Genomic DNA, 16,183 nt, shown 5'->3' with positions numbered 1-16,183 from the left:
TGCAAAGTTATGCATTGTATTGTATTGTAACTGGTTCACATTCCAGTCTACATATTTTGCTATAACAAAAGAAAAAAAAAGTTTAAATTAGGGAAAAAGTAAAGCAAATACCTTTCATTTCCAGTGAAAAGGCAAAGTAAAAGAATACTAATAACATGTTTAAAATATTTAATTTAAACTTTTTAAAAGGTGTTAACACAAAAAATGGTGATTAGAACAGTAAATACTTAATAAATATCAAAAAAAATATTTGCACGTCAAAAATAGTAGTGGTGCTAAGCTTCACAGCGGTTAACGCGTGAATACTATAGTTCTGTACTGTAACTCGGGTCTTGTCATTGGTTGACTACATTCATTTTCAGTGGATTCATTTAAACATTGTCATTCGGATGTACACGTGCGTACAACTGAAAACCTACACGCCTGGCGTCAATTGTTAAAATCTTCAGTTTCCCGCTTTAAAGCGAACAAAATAGGCATTTTCTGCCGAACTCTTTATTGTGTCATTCCTTCCGAGCGGAGTGGCTTTCATTCTATTGCCTCTTCAGTTTATTAATACGGTTCTGGGTTTTTTTGTGCGGCTTTATTAAGTTGTAGCGCCGAGGCGAGCGCGGTTCACGCGCGGCACATCTCCATGACAACGGCACAACACTACCAGAGCTAGTGCGCGCGCGCTTGCGTTCCTCTTTCACACGTGAATCCGGTGAAAATGTCCATCACCAAGAACTCGATGAAAAATCTGACCGAAGGCCTCTGCAGAGACCACTGTGAGTACCGCGCCTGGCCGCATGACGTCATGGAACGGTCCAGGTTAATAGAGCTTCTCCTGGTGTGACCGCAGTCAGCAGCACCGAGGTCCAGTGTCTGGTCCGACACTTCCACCTCCTGCTGCGGGAGCCCACCACACCCGGGGGGAGCCAGGTGGGCCTGGACTGTGGACAGTTCAAGTGGTTCCTCTTCAAGGTCTTTGGCATGACGGACGACACCATCATGCATGAAGGTAAGCACCCGCTACCTTGAACCCTACTTCTCTTCCTGCCTGGTCTTCACCAGACGTTTTAGTCTTCAGGACGTTTGACAAAGACACTGATGGAATCGTCAGCGTGAGAGAGTGGATAGAGGGTCTCTCCGTTTGCCTCCGTGGGAGCTTGGACGAGAAGATCAAGTGTGAGTTGTTTAGACCTTCTCCACTGGGTGGGATGAGAATAGCAGCTGGTCTGGTCTGCTCTTCCATCAGACTGCTTCCATGTGTATGACCTGGACAGCGATGAATACATCTCCAAGGAGGAGATGTTCCACATGCTGAAGAACAGCCTCAACAGGGAGCCTGAAGACGACCCTGAGGACGGGGTGCGGGACCTGGTGGAGATAGCAACAAAGATGATGGTAGTAGCACTTTCACTCACTATTTCATGTCCGATACCAATCTGATCTGATACCTTCTTCTTCTCACTCAAAAAGTTGTTAATGTTTATGGATGTGAACTGAAAACAGAAACCTTATATGACGTAAATAAGTGTGACATAGCAAAAATGCTAAAATAATGAAACTATCAAAACAAAAATACAAAGCTATACAGTTTCTAGATGCACCGTTACATCCAAGAGACATTACCACATGTCACGGGCCTGTGCATGGTTTCGGTCGTGTTCTTGAAAAATAATCTGATCCAGTCATTTCAACCTGGAACGGACCTGATACCAATTCACCGGATTGGATTGAACCCTCCGTATCATTGACATCAGTGGCATTAAGCTCGCCACATCCTTTCACAGGACCGCGACCACGATGGCAGGCTGTCCTACGCAGATTTTGAAGAGACTGTCAAAGAGGAAAATCTTCTACTTGAAGCTTTCGGAACTTGCCTCCCTGATATTGAGGTATGGAGCATGTTTTTAGTGTATTTATTGTGTTTATGTCTAACCTTAGAATCAATGTCTATCTTCCAGAAAATTGAAGCCTTTGAGAGACAAGTCTTTGTGGATTAAGTCACTCAATCTGCACATGTGGAACTGACGTGACCTCAACGCCTTTTCCATCCTTTTAGGAGCAATACAGGGGTCCACCTATTCACATCTGGACATTCAGAAACAAACACTTGTAACTACCAAACACACACATTTAAATGATTGTACAGTGGTGCGGTTGTTAGTATAAAAGTATGTTCGGTGTTATTAGGTATATAATAGGATGGACCTTGAGACAAGACCAGCTCAGTGTAGTATGTCACACTTGAATGAACTTAGAATGTCAATGATGTTGAATTGAATCAAAGAAGAAGCAAGAATAAAACACCCCACTGAATCTCATCCAATAGTGTGTGACTTTATTCCAAGCAGTAGACGAAAGGGGCTCAAATCCTGCGCCGCGGCTTTATCTTCTTTGGCGGTGGCTGGACGACAGACACAGATTCCACCTGGACGACAAGGATTATTATTTGAACAATGTCAGCGGTTTGTGGGACCAGACTGAAAAATAAAGATGTTTGTTACCTGTTTCATGGTGCTCCTGATTTGAGTGACGGTTCTGTTTAGTGAGTCATCCTCCATGTCGACTTTGGGTGGTTCTGGCAGCTGTGGTCCGATCAAGGGGCAGTTGTGTGGCGGCTCTGCTTCCTCATGCATGTTTCTTTTTCTGCTCTCCATGTGCGCCTTCCTTGGTAAAAACTTAACAGAATTTGACCGACTCGATGTCTGTTCTGCTTGTGAGTCTCCATGTGAAGAAGCCCCCATAAAACCCGGTCCTTGCATGGGACTGTTTTCAGTGATAGCATTATGTAAAGTTCCCATTTTGTCCTCCGTTTGCTTATTGGGAGCGAGGTTATAAGGATTCTCCTGAGGAGGCGGGGGCAGAGGAGGGAGCATATACTGGTTTACGTCCGAACTCTCTCCCGTTGCTCCTTCTCTACTGTCTCCTTTGTGCTGGGTAACACTTGTGGATTGATGTCTCGAGTGCGTCCTCTCAGGATGACTCTCCGCCGGTTGGAGCCCCTTGGTCTTTATTTGCTCCCGATCTTTCTCGCTCACTTGAAACAAAACACCACGAAGGTTATGACACACTAAAACAGGCATATTGATAATAACCGTACCTCGATTATGAAAAGCCTTCATTATGTATCTCCTTCGGTCCTGCAGTTTCAGCCTCGTGTCTTCCACCGTCTCATACTCGGGGGCGTAGCACACGTGCAGCACACCACCGTAGAAACTCGTCTCGTCCATGCGCCGTTTAGCAGTCCTGCAGTTGTAAAGTTGAGATGTGGTCATAGCTCGGTAAATGACTCTAAGCCAAGACAGACCTACTTTTAAATATATGCAGGTCACCTACACTAATTTATCAGTAGAATTTACCAGCAACTAAAAGATTTCATTTTATTGTTTAACACGGTATATTTGCAATACACAGTGGTAGCTCGGTTCCTGAACACAATCCGTTCCAGACGGCCGTTCGAGAAGCGAATTGTTCGAAATCTGAATCTATTTTTCCCATTACAATGAATGGAAAAAGAAATAATGCGTTCCAAGCCTTAAAATAGTCTTTTGTAGGAGTGAATGTAGAGTGTCTGCTGCAGCTGCGCTGTTCCTCTATGTGTGTGGCCGCTGCATGTGGGAGGGGTTGCCGAGTGAGTGACGTCTCTCAAGAAGTGAAGAGGTGCCCGGTGCGTGTCCAGCTCTGAATGTGCGCCTCTGTGCAGTTTGGCTGTGACAAAGTCATAAACCAAGTAACTTAGCTCTGTCCCAGACTCGCCTCATCCCTGTCCCAGCTCCAGCCCACAACAGGACATCAAACCCTGGAGTGAGCGCTCCAGTCTCGGAGGTGTGGAGAGCGAGCACCTCCCCTGTGACACTCTACCACGGTCCAGTGTGGAGACAGGAAAGGTTTTACACCTCAATATGAAGAAAAATCAGCCAGTAAATGTAGCTAACGGGACACGCCTGCATACAGAGGCTGCGCTATACACATTAACAAAGCGCGTCGTGGGTCAGCTGATCGGTCCGTGCACGTTATGCTTTTTTCCAGCTTTTTTCGGGGGCGTTCAAGTTCTGGATTTTCGTTCGAAATCCGAAGGAAAAAAATCTCGACATTTTTGTTCGAACTCAGACGTTCAAAAACCGAGGTACCGCTGTATAGGACAAGAAGAACATTGATACACATTAAAACATGGAACAAGTGTGACTGAGACATTTCCATGGAAGGAAAAGTACCTTGCACTGGTCAGTCTCTGGAACTTGACCAGGTAGACTTCAGTGAACTCCTCCGCAGGGTACTCATCCAAGGGCCTGTACTCCTGAACCACCCCGTACAGGGCACATAGCTGGACCAGTTCGTTCATAACGCCGATAGCTGGGACTCCTTGGATCATCACATAACATGACTCTAAATTGATGGTGTACACCTGCAGTACAAGGAAACGGAAGTTCATATTAATATTTCATAAGATACTAGTGTATCGTTGACACATCTGGTGCACAAAGTGAATGTTGTATATCGTTTCTCATTGCATTGGTTTGAACAATTTTTAAATAACTACTAATAAAAACATACTTACTTTGACAGCTCGGTCCTTTCTCCCTTCCCTGTATTTGGGTCGGGATATACATACTTTCTGCTGCTCGTGATGTTTATAAACCTCCGGGACCTTCCAGCAACTAGAGTTGTTTTGCCTCGGTGCCGCCATGTTTACTAGATACAAAGTTCCGCTCTTAGAACTTCAGAATAAAAGCCCACTCACCTTTTACTCGCGTGTCATGTAGTTATTTTGCTCTTCCCGTCTTATTCTGAATAGCATTTCCGCGCAGGATCAACTGCTTTGGTCTGGCGCTGCAGAGTCTGAGCACATCGATGGATGAGAGGTTCGTTGCACGTTTAACGTCAGTAGTTCGAACTACCTGGCGTTTACCTGCTGTCAGGTCGTGTTTCCGTCATGTTTGGGAGTCACGGAATTCAACCCGTCACTGTCGTGTTTAACAACAGTAAAAACTGCTTTCTTCAGCTGCCGTCGAAGTTGATTTCACAACTCTCCCTCCGCGAGGTAAGTTGCATTACTGCTGACAGTCGTCGGTGGTTGTAGTTCACGAGTAACCATGTTTTTGTTTTCATTGTCTTTCCCCGGTTTAGAAGATATTTAACATAATTTACTAGGTTCATATCCCGCGGTCAATTGTACAAGTGGTACACCTGCAGGCAAGTAATGAAGTAAACATATGCTACATAATTGTATTTATGGATATCGGTTTATATCGAAAGGCCCAGAAGCTTCTACGTTGCGTGGTTAATTTTATAGTATCTGGATGTTAAACAAGTGTGCAACTCAGTATTATTTATATTTATTAGTGTTACATCCCCAATGGCATCAGTTGTCCACCAGTAACTTGGTAACGCGGGTTTCGTCAATACTATAAAACGGTTCCTTTTGAGTTGATTCAGGCGTTTTGTAAGTCGTTTGGTCTCAAGAAGCCATCAGGCTTGCGATCTTGTGCATAGATATAACCTACAACATGGCTGGGTAACACCCTGGTATCCCCCAGGTGTGAGCCAGTGGAAGATGGAAATGGAAATTCCTTTTGAGTCCATACATAAATATTCATTTGTATGTGTGTAGTAATACCCTCTTAGTCTCGCTTGGTGGTGACAAAGTCATACACTCGATTGGATGAAGGCAGTAAGGAACAATTCCATTGCAAACCAGATGCAAAAACATATTATCCAGACTAAATATGAAACAAATTGTAGCTGAAGTATACTGAGCGGAGTCAGGAAACCGGTTTTGCAATGCAGGTTAGGAAGATGCAAATATGTTAAAAGGAAAACCCATTTAGAAAATGAAGTTTCTGTTAAAGAATGTTTGTAAAGCAACAGGTTTTTAATTGAATTCGCATTGGGAGGCTTATTGACTTAAAAAGACATACAACATGGAGAGAACTATTATTATTATTTAGTGTGTTTGATGCTTCATCTACGCATTTAACCTGGATTCCAAACAGAAGCTGATCTGCTGTCCTTTTTTAATACCAGAGTAAACAACTACAGAGGAACTGATCTATGGCTTCTCTCTCCTAGAATCAGGTTGTTGAACTTTCCTGGAGCAATGCATCGCCAGTCTTCCTCAGCTGGACTCCGAACAGAAGCTCCTCAAGCTACTACTCGAATGAAGTGGAGCTGTCTCGACAGCTGGGAGAGAAGCTGGGCCTTCAAGAAGGAGAGCATGTAGGAGAAAGTGCTGATGGCTGGGATGCCACATTTGAGTCTGAACATATTTCCTCTAATCACATGTGTGTTGCAGGGCTTTCTGAAACCATGTTATCAGGTCTCATCAGTGCATCAAGTGCACGTGGAGCCTCTGTCGTCAGACGACTGGGAGATATTGGTTTGTAGTTCCATTCTTCTTACTATGATATATTTTATAGATCAAGATTCTCATCTCACCAGCCTGAAGTTTTCAGTGCATGCATCGTGAAAGTGAACGCACTAAACTAAGCCAAAGAGTTTGCACAGAATGTCATGCGTGACCTGGTATAACTTTATTGTTGTGGTGAATGTTTTATCCATTTGTCACTCAGGAGCTTCACAGTTCTGCACTAGAGCAGCAGCTGTTGAATCAAATCCGGGTGGTGTTTCAGAACGCTGTGTTCCCTGTGTGGGTAGACAGCCACACAGTCATCTACATCCATATAGGTCAGTGTTGTGCTTTCAGTCAGCTAATGTTTGTGACAGTTAATACACATGACTGTCCTGCTTTTCAGGATCACTGTCACCCTCCGTACCGTACGGTCACCTGGAACAGTTCACAGAGCTTGTCGTGTCCCCCAAAACCCGCTCTGATGTTGCAGCGGGACGATTGCAGAGTCCTCTTTCCCGACCAGACTTTGTCTCTCCTTCAGAAAGTGTTCCATCGAGTCAGCAGTGGGGTGGAATTGCTGACCTGAAAAGCTTTGTGCGCTACATGTTCAAAAGTACTCATGAGCCGGAAACAGAGATGCCAGCCGTTCCCCAAATCCCATCCATCCTCAGGGATTCTCTCCACAGAGTGTGTGGCTCCCCGCCTTCCTGTCTGCGCACCATGAGCCATGTTGCCACAGATGTCCTCCACTTGTTTTCTCCCAGACAGCCACATAATAATGGCCTTGCAGGTGCTCAGTCTTTAGTGACATATGGATTGATTTCCAAAGTTCCCTCCCCGAGAGAAGTGAAGGGGAAAACAAAGCTGGCTCAGGAAAAGAAGAAAACTTCAGTGGCTGAAGATACTTCAACAGCAGATGCACAAGCAGAGGGAGAGGTAGAGGGACAGGTGGTCCGGGTAATCAGTCACGGTTTGGATTATTCGGGAGGAAACCATGGAAGCCATTGCAAGAGCTCTGTCTGTAGCGGTGAAGTCTGGGTGAGTGTTCTGCTCCTTCCGACACATTATTATTAGTTCTTATTATTATTTCTTTCCAGATCCCAGATCTTTTGGCAAAAAGACTGAACATTGTTCCACATTCAATAGTCAGAATCAAACCGGTCAAATCAGAAGTAAAAGTCGCCACCTCTGTTCACCTTCAGCCGTTGAAGCCTTTGGTGAGTCTCCGTGGCGACTCACTCAGCTCTCATTGCTCCTATGGTTGGATGAAATCCGCTTCAATTTCCTCAGCTCGAGGAGGACGACGAGGAGATCCAGACGGTGTTCCTCAGCTGGCTGCACAATCAGAGTCATGAACCTTTGGTCTGTTTGACTCCGCGGTCTGGCACCATCCTTCTACATGGAGCAGATGGTAAATCATTTATTTCACTGACTTATGAGGACAGTGTACAAACACACCTTTGTTTTGTCAGTCCAATCACGGCCACTATACAAATAGAAGTCTGTTGTGTAAGGCAAAACAAATGGCACCGAGCCTCCGCCCTTCTCCCTTTATCCTGTACATTAAACCTCCTAGAGCATGATAGAATTTTCAGTGAAACTCATCATGTTTTAAGTTACAAGTTCATGCGCTGCTTCCCAAATCCAGGACCTTGACATTGCTGTAGCTTGGGTGCCAATAGGAAAAGGATTATAAATCGTCTTGCATACAACTATTCTTAGTCTTTTTGTGTACTGTATTCTCTGCACTTATTATTCAATACGGATATTCAACATTTAGCATGAAACCTTGAACTACCCAGATGCTAAGGTTATTGAAATACTTGATGGTTTTTACATCTGTATTTTCCTATCAAGATCAATCTGATCAGATTACAACAAAAACAACCCACTAATATCCATGTCAATACCCATATATTACTATGAAGACCATAAAAGTGTTTGAAAGTAAAATGTGTGGTTCATGAGTGTTTGTCTTTGCAGCCAAGGCAGAGTTTGCTGTTACTGTTGTGAATCCGGCAGACGAGCAGGAAGCTTCTGACCAGCTGTTCCTACTGGCCCCTTCTGTTCTGCAGAAGAAAGACGTACAGGTAAATTCACTTCTTTTGGGGCTGTAATTTCACTGTCTTTTCAGCACGTCCTAAAGTCTGTCAACCACTCGCACTCATGTTTCACCTTCAGGTGGCCAGAGAGCCCTTAACGTCACCTACTGAAGCTCCTCAAGATGAAGCAGAGGACCTCGAGCTTCCGTCTGTCAACACGCTCGGGTGAGCTTGTCGCTGTGTGTGCGTGCAGGTTTCAAGCAATGATTGTGCTCCATACTTCATTTATCTTATCTCTTTAATCCATTTTTCGCCAGTGGGATTAATGAGCTCAGCGATGCAGGGGCTGAGTTTATCTCTCATAGTCTTCTCGGGAGTCCTTTATCCAGAGAGCTCTGCACTGCCGGCGTGGGCCTCCGCGCCGGGGCTCTTCTCATCACTGGTCCCAAGGTATTTTATGGAAACTGCAAATTTCACAGATCTGTCTGTCTGTTTAATACGACAGCTTCACATCAGTCGTGACATTGGTACATGATAATACATTATTGGTGCATGATACTGAATTTGTAACTCAGAAACGATTCCAGTTTGTCTGTGATGCTGGTTGTACAATGGGCAAAGTGTGAGGGGCTCTTCTAAATCTAATTCAAAATAAAACAATGTTATTATTAGTTAGTATTATTTAAAAGATGACTTCCTGTTTCCTGTCTGGATTTGATTCTTTTAATGAGTAACAATTATTTTTCTCAGTATTTTTGTCCCTCAGGTTCAGTAATTAATTTAAATTATGAGAATAACGTGTAATAAAGTGCCTTTTCTAAATCATATTTAAATGTTTGACCCAGAGTCCTGTTGCCATTATACTCACCACTGAAAAAGATCTTCCATTTTCATTGATGATCTTTAAATAAAATGAAATAATATGCAGTTTGATGTGACGCTATCTCAAATATTATCATGAAAAATCTTTTTGGTGTTTCAAAAGGTTAAGCTGCATTATATGGACACAAGCAAATACATATAATTCTTTTTTGTTTATTGTTTACTAGAAAGAAATTTCAGTTTGTCATGTTCTCAACATTGTTGGTAATTAATATCAACAAATAATATGTTCAAAAATGTTTAAAAAATAGATTATCCATTCCACCAAATTAATATTTAGTAATGCAGCCATTAGCTCGCAGTAGAATGCATTTTTTTCCACCTCTGTATAGTGAGCTAACATAACTTGAGCATAAACAGTAATGACATGACGTAATTACACTTATCCCTGTTATTTAAAATGTAAAACTCAAATTTAAAGTTAGATTTTAAGATTATTTAGCTTCTGTCTTTTAGCATGACGGTCCCCAATGGTAGTCACAGGAAAGCATGTGGCCCCTTAAGACAGCTGAATTGCCCACCCATGTTGTGGAGCAGAGGTGGGCAGTTCAACTTCCTAATGGGCCACATTGTAAACTGTGACTGTTGCGAGGGGCCGTCATGCTAAAAGAAGGGCAACAATGACTACGAAATGTGACAGAAAAAAATCTTAAGTAACACGGACAAAATTAACTGGTTTCAATGGAATATTAAGAAAATAAATATGGCACTAAACCCTATAAAATGTATTTGAATAGAAATCCATAATAAAATTATGGACCAAACATTGAAGATGAAAAGGCAATTTATTTCAAAATATATTTTGAATTTTCTTTCAAATTTTGAGGAAAATACTAAAATGACAAACAAAAAGAAGAAACAAAAATTTAGTCATGAACATGTCGTGTTGTCGTGACTAAAACAGAAACAGGATAGAGAAATGACAGAAAAATTATTATTTATTGGTCATATAGTCTGTCCTCATGAGGGCCGCAAAAACACAAGCAAGGTGCCACATATGGCCCCCGGGCCGCACTTTGCCCAGGTCTGTTGTAGAGGATCTGATACTTTCCTTGAAATGTTGAAATTTTCAGCGAGAGCTGTGTGGCACTGTTGACATAGATGTGGTGTATTTATTTCTTAAAAACCTGAGGCTAGAGTGTGGAAACTTGGCAGTGGTGTAGCATCCAGGTTTAGTCAATGCACCGTGAAAGAAACATTTTTTTAACAGTGCTCTCCAAAGTAGCAAACAGTGTTTAATGTCCAGGGAAGTGGAAAGAGCACTCTCTCCCGAGCGCTGTGCAGGAATGCAAAAGAAACTCTTGATTCCCACGTGGAGATAGTCGACTGCAAAAAGTTACAAGGTCAGGCGATTCTTCTCAAACACGTTTGGTGGGATTGCATTCGCTGTTATTTATTCCAAATCCTGTTTTCCTCCCCTCAGGCAAGAGGGCAGAAACCGTCAGACAGCTGCTGCGGGATATTTTTGCTCAAGCGCAGTGGAAGCAGCCGTCTGTTGTTCTCCTGGATGACTTGGATCAGATGGCGGGGGCAGCGACCTCCCCGGAGCACGAGCTGGGCCCCGAAGCTCTGCTCCATCTGCACATCGCTCAAAGTAAACCGTGATTTCTTTATGGTGTGATCGATGAAGCACCGGAGGCTGAATCCCGGCTGTCTGCAGGTTTGAGGGACGTGGTGGATGAGCTGGTGGTTCACGGCAGCCTGGTGTGTCTGATCATCACCAGCCTGAGCGAGCACTCGCTGCACCCCTCGCTCACCGAGGTGCAGGGGTCCCACTTCATTCAGCGCTTTGTCCACCTGAAGACACCGGACCAGGTCAGCACACATGGAAGCGTTTGTTTTGCTGAGACACGTCACTGAACCGTAACGTTTAGGCTCAAAGAGCCGAGGTTCTACGCTGCATGATCCTCAGGAGGTCTGGCGTATCTGAGGAGACCCTGAGGAGTCTGGACCTGCCCACTGTTGCTAAGGAGACGGAAGGCTACCTGCCTCGAGATCTGGGTCTGCTGTTGGAGCGGGCCATTCATGCCAACGCTGCGCACAGAGCTCACAGTGATAACGGTACCGCGTAGTGTTTCATATCTTTCACAGGGATTTAAGAGCTCTCTTTTTTTTGTATTTGGTTCATAGAATGCTAAGTGTAAGCTGGTGCTCAGTTTGAAGTGAAGAAAATATATTGGCTGAAAAACTAATATTGGATTAGACGATTAATAAAATCAAACACATCAAAGATGTATATTTGTTTAAGTACATTTTAAATGATTTTTTAGATTTCTATTAGTTATTTTTTGTTTATTATTGTATTGTATTGTATTTTTTTTCTTTTCATGGAATATGGTTGTGTTTTCATATCTCCATACAAACACAATATTGCAAACACGTGAACCAACGGAAGGAAGTTTTGGAAGCCATTTACTCATACAGTTTGCAGGTTTCCTGTATGCAAATGACATACAGATCCAGAGCAAGCCCACTCTCCTCCCTGGTGACGTGGAGAGGAAAGACGAACATTGAAACGTTATTTTTACAAATTGGCTTGAAAAAATAAGTAATGGATGTGAAACAAAAACTGAGCTGAAATGTTTTGTTTTGTATTGAGGTATGAAAATCCAACAGTGATGCAACACAACAACACTCACATATAACTGGTGGAAGCCAATAACCACAGAACCAAAAAGCGTGAAGAATTAAAGACATAAGAACCTATTAAAATTGACATTAATTCAATGAGGCCAATGATCATGTGACTTGGAAGGGCCTGCAAATGTCGTCTAAAGCCAGCGCTAACTCCCATAAGGCGACTTGCCAAAGTCATTCTCTCCTCTTTCGCAGCTTTGTGTCTCTCGTTGAGGGACTTTGAACAAGCCATTAAGGGCTTCACGCCGCCCTCACTGTGGGGGGTCGACCTCCACACCCCGGGCGGAGTTGGACTGGAGCGAGTTGGAGGTCTGACTGAAGTGCGGCAGCAGTTAATGGACACCATCCTGCTGCCTGCGAAGGTGAGTGTCGGACGGATAATGGCAACTAATGCGTTCACTAATAGAAGGGGGAGGGGTCACCCTGCCGAGCGGGGGACGAGAATCATAGAAAAACAACTGTTGGGTTCTTAAGTGTCCCTGCTGTAGGTGTTAGATACGGGTCCACACATGCTGATGTCGAAATGATATCGTCCATGTCTCAGATGAACCTGTGAAGAAGACACCAGTCAGAAAAGATAACAGTCAGCCTGTCTTCTTGATCTGCACAAGAGCAACTAGTTTCCTGTCTTTCCGTTCAAGTACCCCGTCCTCTTTGCCAACCTCCCCATCCGCCACCGCTCTGGCGTCCTGCTGTACGGAGCTCCGGGCACTGGGAAGACCCTGCTAGCCCGAGCTGTGGCCAAGGACAGTGGCATGAACTTCATCAGCATCAAGGTAGGCGGGGCCATTCGAGACTCCGCCCCCACGCCAAACAATCGTCTTCCACATCGTTTTCATTGCTTCTGCCCAGGGTCCGGAGCTCTTGAGCAAATACATCGGTGCAAGTGAGCAGGGGGTCCGAGACGTCTTCCAGAGGTCAGTGGAAGATCTTTCCACCATACTGCTCTCCAGGGTGGATCGAGTTGAATCATGTTGTTTCTCAACTGAACATTGATCCAGAGCACAAGCTGCAAAGCCATGCATCTTATTCTTCGATGAGTTCGACTCTCTGGCGCCCAGGAGGGGTCATGACAGCACAGGCGTGACCGACCGGGTGGTCAACCAACTGCTGACTCAGCTGGATGGTGTGGAGGGGCTCCAGGGTGAGTTCATTCATCATTTACACCTGCACATATCTGTGCATGAGGAGGAGCTTTCATTCAGTTTTGGTGATGTTCTGTAGCTTAGAGTTGTAAATCCCCCTGTTGTTTCAGTGAGACGAAAGCCACGCCCAGTCATGTGGCCGTCTCTGCCAAAAACTGGTCATTTTGACTCGATAAAATCAAGTCGCTGAATTAAATCAACTTCCATGTGACCGTGGGGTCAAAATCAGGATTCCCTTCTTCATTTTTCAGTCTCTTCTTCACGTCTCCTGACTGTTTGTTATACAAGAGCGAAGACGCTGCTGCCACCTGCTGCCGATTGTGTTCATTGCATCATAATGTATATATTCATATATATATATATTTTCATATAAATTTTTTAAGACAAAAAAATACATATGTTTTTTATATATATAATAGAATTTCATTTGATTTTAGTGACAAAAGTATCATGTACAAACAACAAAAAATGCAGGCAAAACTCAAATTCATCTCTATCAGTGAAGACATTCTCAGCTGTCTTTATCAAGTCCCAGGGGTCACATGATGCGGCTGGCTTCATAAGTCTTGAGTGGTGAGCTGTCAAAAATCACGAGGTCGATGAAGAATGTGAGCGCTGGAAATGTTGCTGTCACCTGGTGCGACCCTCTCTGCTGCTGACTCATCATTTATCTCTGTGTCGGTAGGAGTGTATGTGCTCGCCGCCACCAGTCGTCCAGATCTCATCGACCCGGCCCTGCTGAGACCCGGACGCTTGGACAAGTCTCTCTACTGCCCGCCCCCTGACCTGGTCCGTGACAGTCCAGATGGTGAGTCAGAGGAGAAGGAATGGGCTTCATGACACGTCTCTACTTCAAGGACGCGCGTCTGGAGATCCTGAAGGCTCTCAGCGCCGGCGTTCCGCTGGCTCCAGATGTGGACCTGGAGCAGCTGGCAGCAGCGACTGAGAAGTTCACCGGAGCAGACCTGAAAGCTCTGCTCTACAACGCTCAACTGGAGGCCGTCCACTGCAGCCTGGGCTCTCCTCATGTAGGTCCTGTTCACAGGCCTCCTGTGGAGGAGGACTTTCCTCTCTTCACTCACTCTGATCTGTGGCCGCCAGGATCCAGCGGGTGCTTCTGACTGCGAGATGAGTCTGTCCTCCATGATGTTCCCAAACCACAGCAGCGGCTCGGATGATTCGGCGGGAGATGCGGAGGGCGGCTCGGCTCTGGAGCAGTCCATGGTGCTAGTGGAGAACGAGGAGCTCCACAGCGAGCGGCCGCACAGCAGGAATGTCTGGAGGCTGTACTTCGGAAGCTCCTACGAGTCGGAGTCGCCAGTTTCAGGATCGGTGAGGAGCAACGGCGCATTGCTGCTGACATCCCCCCTGGAGTTGGTGAATTGGATTCTGGTGTTCTCCTGCAGAACTCCCACTGCGCTTCTGGACCCAGTTCTATCAACCAGGAGTGTGCAGCGACGGTTCGAGAGCCCGGTCGGTTACTGCCGCCCGTGTACATGTCTTCTCTCCGGGGTGGAGTGGAGGAGCTGAGCCCGGAGCAGCTGGAGCGACTCAGACAAGACACTGACACCATCAGGAAGAGCCACAGCCGAGGGAAGGTGGGTGAGCTGTTGCTCCTGCAGAGCCAGTGGCATCAACGCACCTGCCCTGTGTGTGTGTGAGCAGGACCTGAGCCTCCACACGCGCCCGGCCTCCAGCCAGCCCCGTCTGTCGCTGGCTCCTGCTCACTTGGACGCAGCCCTGGTTCTGACCCGACCGTCGCTCAGCGCCGCCGACTGGAGAAGATACCAAAAGCTGTGAGTACACCCACCAGCAGGGGGCGAGACTCGCTCTGAACCAGACTCTTCTCTTCCAGGTACGAGTCGTTTGGAGGATCAGAAGGCAGAAACTCCTCCCCGCCGGTCACATTTACACCTGGAGCTCATGTGACTTTAGCTTAGCACTGAGTCACAGCCACAGAACTAACTCACCTGTTGACTAGGGACGTGACTAGTCGGACGTCACTGGTTTCCATTTTAAATGGCTTGTGGAAAAACTAAAATGAAGATTCCACTGTAAATTGTAAATGTAATTAATTTTAATAAATGTTTGTCTATGTTTGTGTCACTGTGCTTTAATGTTTAAAAGAATGAAGACAAAATGGAGTTGAACCTTTTCTACCTGAAAATTGAAAATAAAAACTGGGCCTTTTACTCAGAATCGCTTATTTATGTATTATTATTTTTTGTTGAAATTAATTACCTACACTCAATATTGTCAATTAATAAATTAAATAAAATTGAGTATATACTGTATTTTTTTTTTTTTTACAAAATAGGACAGGAACATGTTGCATTATCTTCATGGATAAACATTTTCTAGTCTTTTTTGTGGTAGGATTTTCTGGTTTTGTGATTAATTATTTTTATGTTTTTTAATGTAATTTTTTCTGTTTTTTGGTGCAGTGGTTAAATGGTTAAAGTAACAAAAGGAAACGCAACTGTAAAAAAAAACTTTTGAGGCATGGAAGCATGTGGAACATAAGGAAACACGGCGCACAAACATGATGGAGCCGGAACGCAGAGTACTGACTCGGCCCCACTGTGAAGTGGTACCTTCTCCCAAGAATCCCAGAGAACATTTACACTCTGAAAACTTTACTAAACAAAACTTTATTTTTGAGGCAGACGTTTGCCAGAATAGGTTTGGAGTGGTTGGTTCTGAGCCGCGCTGCTGTGAAGACAGCCGTCCACAGTGTGGTGCAGGGAGTTGAGGATGAAAGTCGACTGTTATCACGTCCAGCCTTAATCTGATGTGAAGAGTGGTGCTGAACCAGGAGAGCTGACGCCGGCTGGTCCAGGCCTCCGGGCTGCTGACACTCTCTCTGTGAGACGCTGTTACACTGCAAACAGGTCAGAGTACTGGCAGGCAAAATGTCTCCATCTCTCCAGTGGATGTTAACTTTCTGAGTACTTGAGGACAAATAAGTTGGTAGCAATAACAGTGTGAAATAACTTTCATCACAACCTTTCTCATCACTTTAACCACTGATCAAAATTAAAATGGGCTGTGTTTTTTGCATTTCTAAACTCACAATGTCTCGCTTCACTGTTGCTCTGATAGAACTTTCCCATCCCTGCAGGAGACGACACATGGACCCC

General features: G+C 44.8%; 3 protein-coding genes across 3 annotated transcripts; 2 read left to right on the top strand and 1 right to left on the bottom strand.

Moving 5' to 3' along the window:
* Positions 1-575: 575 nt before the first annotated feature.
* clxn (calaxin) lies at positions 576-2,493 on the top strand. Its single transcript, XM_053862894.1, has 6 exons — positions 576-767; positions 842-1,000; positions 1,063-1,167; positions 1,238-1,386; positions 1,776-1,880; positions 1,950-2,493. The coding sequence occupies exons 1-6, from the start codon at positions 710-712 to the stop codon at positions 1,986-1,988; spliced, it is 615 nt and encodes a 204-aa protein (XP_053718869.1). The 5' UTR covers positions 576-709; the 3' UTR covers positions 1,989-2,493.
* Positions 2,287-4,675, bottom strand: rbm48 (RNA binding motif protein 48). The gene is made up of 5 exons (XM_053862893.1): positions 4,547-4,675; positions 4,203-4,393; positions 3,089-3,234; positions 2,493-3,025; positions 2,287-2,416 (listed from the first exon to the last, which is right to left on the bottom strand). The coding sequence occupies exons 1-5, from the start codon at positions 4,673-4,675 to the stop codon at positions 2,354-2,356; spliced, it is 1,062 nt and encodes a 353-aa protein (XP_053718868.1). The 3' UTR covers positions 2,287-2,353.
* Positions 4,676-4,840: 165 nt separating this feature from the next.
* pex1 (peroxisomal biogenesis factor 1) lies at positions 4,841-15,222 on the top strand. Its single transcript, XM_053862236.1, has 24 exons — positions 4,841-5,029; positions 6,058-6,204; positions 6,281-6,364; positions 6,558-6,672; positions 6,741-7,375; positions 7,435-7,554; positions 7,628-7,748; positions 8,321-8,427; positions 8,519-8,604; positions 8,697-8,829; positions 10,508-10,604; positions 10,685-10,855; positions 10,922-11,076; positions 11,136-11,322; positions 12,094-12,260; positions 12,540-12,674; positions 12,751-12,815; positions 12,900-13,042; positions 13,729-13,832; positions 13,901-14,071; positions 14,145-14,375; positions 14,450-14,641; positions 14,709-14,839; positions 14,899-15,222. Exons 1-24 carry the CDS (start codon positions 4,922-4,924, stop codon positions 14,981-14,983), a joined length of 3,690 nt encoding a protein of 1,229 aa, XP_053718211.1. The 5' UTR covers positions 4,841-4,921; the 3' UTR covers positions 14,984-15,222.
* The last annotated feature ends 961 nt before the right edge of the window (positions 15,223-16,183 follow it).

Source organism: Synchiropus splendidus, chromosome 4 (genome assembly GCF_027744825.2).
Source record: "Synchiropus splendidus isolate RoL2022-P1 chromosome 4, RoL_Sspl_1.0, whole genome shotgun sequence".
NCBI lineage: Eukaryota > Metazoa > Chordata > Actinopteri > Syngnathiformes > Callionymidae > Synchiropus > Synchiropus splendidus.
Note: the sequence above shows the minus strand (reverse complement) of the source record. Positions and strands in the feature narration are given on the sequence as shown.